This window comes from Phragmites australis, chromosome 23 (assembly GCF_958298935.1).
Source record: "Phragmites australis chromosome 23, lpPhrAust1.1, whole genome shotgun sequence".
Taxonomy (NCBI): domain Eukaryota; kingdom Viridiplantae; phylum Streptophyta; class Magnoliopsida; order Poales; family Poaceae; genus Phragmites; species Phragmites australis.
Genome location: NC_084943.1, coordinates 20,500,228 through 20,504,962, shown reverse-complemented (window position 1 = coordinate 20,504,962; position 4,735 = coordinate 20,500,228). Strand labels below are relative to the sequence as shown.

Genomic DNA, 4,735 nt, shown 5'->3' with positions numbered 1-4,735 from the left:
GGTGAAATATATGTACTTGTCAGTATCATTTTAACATATAGTCACTTCTGTTTTTTCCAGATGCTTTCTGTTCGACATCCATGCCTGATAGCTCATGACACTGTACAAATCTAGCCCCACACCTAATTAGGCCCTTCTGTACAGATTTCACACTAGATTTTTTCCCTTCTGTTTATACTAGCAACAGGAGTAGGTCAGTGGTTGTAAACTAGGAAATAGGAGTGTAAGAAATGATCATTAGATCAGAAGAAATAGAAAAGGATTAGTGTTACCACAGGCAGTTCCCTAACCTAATGATGAGTGTATAGCCATGATCTTGACTTCTTGACAAATTATAGATCAAACTGTTTGTGCATGAACCCTGTCTCACGCATCACGAGATCGACTATAACCAGGACTAGATCTGAGCTTCAGTGTTTTGCCTCATGATTTGTCAAGACAGAAAAGAAAAAGGTCACATGTTGCTTTTTTGTATTGCATTGCGTTCTCTTCTCTTCTATCATCTTTCTGTTGTGAAAAACAAACAGTGCCACTATGACTGTAATGCTGCAACGCCATACACGAGAGCTATCTCAACATCTCACAGAATGTTTGTTTTTTTAAATCAGAAATGAAACTAAAAATTGACTGATCATCAGAAGACAGCAGCATGCATTAGGAATTCTGTACTGTGATAGATACTCCAGAGATGCTGTTGGCACAAACATCTCAGAAGCTGAGTAGCTGTCAATTTCTTCAGAAGGACAGCATATGAAATATGCAAGTTCCATTGTCCTATCTTTTTTTGTTTCAGTTCGAAATTCCCTGCTTTTTTATTTCAGTTCGAGAGAGTATGTCCTTCTGTACAAGAGAATCATTTATTTGACCTCAATTTATCATTTGCTTGCCAACAAAAATAAAATGCAGATATCTATCACAAACCTATACCGCTATTTGTAAACTTCCCCTCCTTTTTTTTCTTTTACACCTGACTGAAGCTGAAGCTGAGCTCAAGCCTGGAGGTCACCCTTCTCCTCTGGCTCCAGCTCTCTGAGCTCATCTGCTTCACTCTTCTTGCAGCTCCTGTAGAACATGCAGTTGACGATGATCTCGAGCACGACGCAGAGCGCGTGGATGTAAGCGATGGAGAAGGCCTCGCCGGCGACCCCCGGCACGAGCCTCCTGTCCATCCGGTGCCGCGAGACGACCCGGAGGTGGAACAGCGCCTCGGCGGCTGCTATGCCGAGGTTAATGGGCAGCGCCAACGCCAGAGCGGTGGACACCCGGCCCCTGATCACCACGCACGCCCTGAGCACCGCGGCGTGGCCGGCGCAGCCCCGCTCCATGGCGGCAATGATGACCGCGAGGTTGCAGACCACGGTGGCCACGCCGATGGCCAGTGAGTAGACGATGGCGCCGGCCGCTGAGAGCGCGAGCGTCCACGCCTGGGAGGTCAGCCCGAGGACGTCGGCGGCGCCAAACGCGAGAAGCAGCAGCGAGAACACCGCAGCGTTGGCGGAGAGCATGAGGAAGGCGTTGAAGAGATGCGTGGCGACGAGCGCCGGGTACGCGCGCGCGGTGGCCCCGCACGGCGGGAGCGCGGCCAACCGCCGCCACCTTAACTGCACCCCCGGCGCGTCCTCCTCCCGAAGCATGCCGGCGACGCAGGCCTTGGCGAGCAGCAGGAACGTGAGCGCGAACGGTAGCGTAGCCGCGAACGTGAACACGGTCTGCGACAGCTTGGCCTCGAGCAGCACGAAGAAGGCCGAGGGCGGGAACCCCGCGGCGGCGAACACGGACCGGAGCCGCGACGCCACCCCGCGCAGCATCCCCGATGACGGCGCCATCGCCTCGGAGGCCAGCACGGCCACCGAGAACGGCAGCGCCAGCAGCGCCGCCACGGAGCTGAAGCAGTGGTACCCGCCGAAGAATGCCGCCACCGCTGCCCTCATCACCCTCCCTGCCCGGCCCGCCGCCGTCACCGCGCCATGGCCGCGCGCCAGCCCTGTTCTCCTCATTGCGCAACGCAACAACACAACGCAACCGCAGCCTCTCTTGCCTCTCTTCTTCTTCCCCACCAAGACGGAGAGGACAGAGCAATCAGCAATGCAACAGTGTACTTTCCCTTCCTTGTGGTTGCCTTTATGGATTGAGCTGGGCGACGTGGTTGGCAGGTCAAGAGCAGGGGAGCTTCAGCAAATGCATGGATGGACGAATGATTGACTGGTCACCTACTGCTTGCTACTGATGATGGCACTGAGCCACTGAACCGGTAACTGACTACACGAACGGACTGACGAAAACACAGCAAGAGCCGGGCCTCGTTATATGGAGGAGCAGCAGAGTTGGCTTGGCAGGCAGGCGAACTGAAGAAGAAGCAAGCAAAATTAAGAAGGGAAATGTCAGAATTCTATCTCATCTCGGTAACATCTACCAAATATTATAACAGGCGTTGCAAGCATTGTAGGTGTCGTCGGTTACAAGGCGGCCAAGTGAGCTGGTGTGAGGACGAAGAGAGGTTCTTTTGCTTGGATCATATTGGAAAATAATCTTACTAGATCTGATCTTATATATTTAAAGGTTAAATCTAATTTATGATATAATATATGGCATAAGTTGCTATAAAATATATGGATAAGTTAGAGAAAATCATATAGGGAGAAACAAAGAAATAAATAAAATTTCATATGTCATACTATAAATTAGATTCGGCCTTTAAATACATAAAATCAGGTCTCATATGATTATTTTCCGCATTATATCCCACTCAAAGGCAAATATATTTATACACATATATATAAACATACATACGCATGCAGATTTCGGACGACGACGGAGTCGGGCAGAATTTTTCTCGAGCCCTGCTATGTCATTGCATTATGGAAGGAATAAAAACAGTTGCAAGGGCAGAATTGTTGAAGAAGCGAGGAGATTGGCAGGAAAAGGCTGAAGAAGCAGATTTGAGGCTGTCACTTTCGCTGTTGGGTGAAATTAGGTCCGGTACCAAATTCACCGGCTAGGCTGACTGACACTTGGTTCTGATTATTTTTTCAGTAGGAAGGTCGAAAGGCGACCAACCTTATCGCTGGCTTTGGTCAGCTATAGCCGGGTCAATGTGGGTTGTTTGGAATTCGGATGGGTGTAGTGGCGGGTTAGTATTTTTAACTTAGGTCTAGTATTTTCAACTTAATTGTATGAATTTGTTGCGTTCGTGTCCACATGTGTAGTCACGTGTGTCCCGTCTCGCTCATGCTTGCCCTATTGCCGCACCCTGCATAGCTCGAGCCCGCGCAACAATCATCGTTGCCCTTCAGGCTTGAGCTCGTGCTCACACCACGCCCTACCACTGTGACCCATGCCTCACTCGCGCTCGTGCCGCCGCCGCCCTCCATCTTAGGAACGTGATCATCACACAGTCACACACACGATCTCAGCCTCTCAGGAACATACACGATCTCAGCCTATTAGGAATTGATGTATTCACGCACGCGGTCGTCACTCGTGCTTCGAGGGCGCCTGGTACTATGTAAAAAAAGTCATTAGTGATGGGTGATAACTATCATTAGCGACGGGTCTCGTACCCGTCACTCTTATCACGCTATTAATGATAGATCATTAGTGACGGGTCATAATCGTGACTTGTCACTAGTGTTCAGTCATTAGTGACGGGACGGTGACGAGTTGTAATCTTGACCCGTCACTAATGACCGATGAACATTTTTCGTATTTTTTGATACGGAAAAAGTCAGAAAAAATCACTCGAGCCATCCCAACACAGGCTCATCCCATATGCCTCACAAATCACACTTTTTTCACATTGTTTTCAAGTTTGCGTTCCATAGGAATCGAACCCGCGACATTCTCCTCGCGCGTAGTCACCTTACCACCTCTGCTATCACGTAGTTATGATAGAAACTAGATATTTTATCCTTTTAACCTTCTTTACTGAAGGTCATTAGTGACACATCATAACCATAACCCATCACTAATGACTAATTTTGTTAAATTTTATCGAGGATTATAATTTGATAGGTGACCCAAGTTGCATCAATCACCTACACATCACGAGATAAGTAGACATGTATCTCTAAACACATATAACTTCATCACAAGTTAGTTCAAATCAAGTCCCTATTGAAAAAAGACCGTTGCAACAAAAATGTGAACATCGGATGGTTCAACGCTCACACTAATATAATCACCGGACCATCCGGTATGTAGAACTCAACCTGACTCTAGACACCCTCTGGAAAAAGCTCCGGCGTTCACTGGGCTCAACACCGGACCGTCCGGTCAGTAGACCACCACCAGACCATGATTTTGCACTACTCTGTTAAACAATCTGGTGTTCCTCTGGTATACACACCGGACCATCCGGTGTGTAGGCCAGCTCTGGCACCGAAAACCTGCATATCTGTTAAATGCTCCGGTGTTGAAATCCTCTCAACATCGGACCTTCCGATGAGTTACTCCAGCGTTCACAACTTACCACACAAGATCATCCGGTGCACATGTGAATTTCAGCCTCCAAAGCCAAATGGTTCGGTTTTCACTTGCACCTTATCGCCGGAGCATCTCGTGAGATCAAAAAATCTCACACCGGATAATCCGGTGAGAACAAATTTCCTGGACTCACGTCAAAACTATTCTGCACTCCAACTTTGGTTAGCCATACACAAATACATGCAAATACAAGCTCAAGCCAATCAAGATCAACTCAAATCCAACAATATCAATGACTCATCACAATCAAACC

General features: G+C 48.2%; 1 protein-coding gene across 1 annotated transcript; it reads right to left on the bottom strand.

The window, feature by feature from the left end:
* Positions 1-777: 777 nt before the first annotated feature.
* Positions 778-2,325, bottom strand: LOC133906341 (uncharacterized). The gene has a single exon (XM_062348214.1). The coding sequence runs from the start codon at positions 1,995-1,997 to the stop codon at positions 990-992; it is 1,008 nt and encodes a 335-aa protein (XP_062204198.1). The 5' UTR covers positions 1,998-2,325; the 3' UTR covers positions 778-989.
* Positions 2,326-4,735: the final 2,410 nt, after the last annotated feature.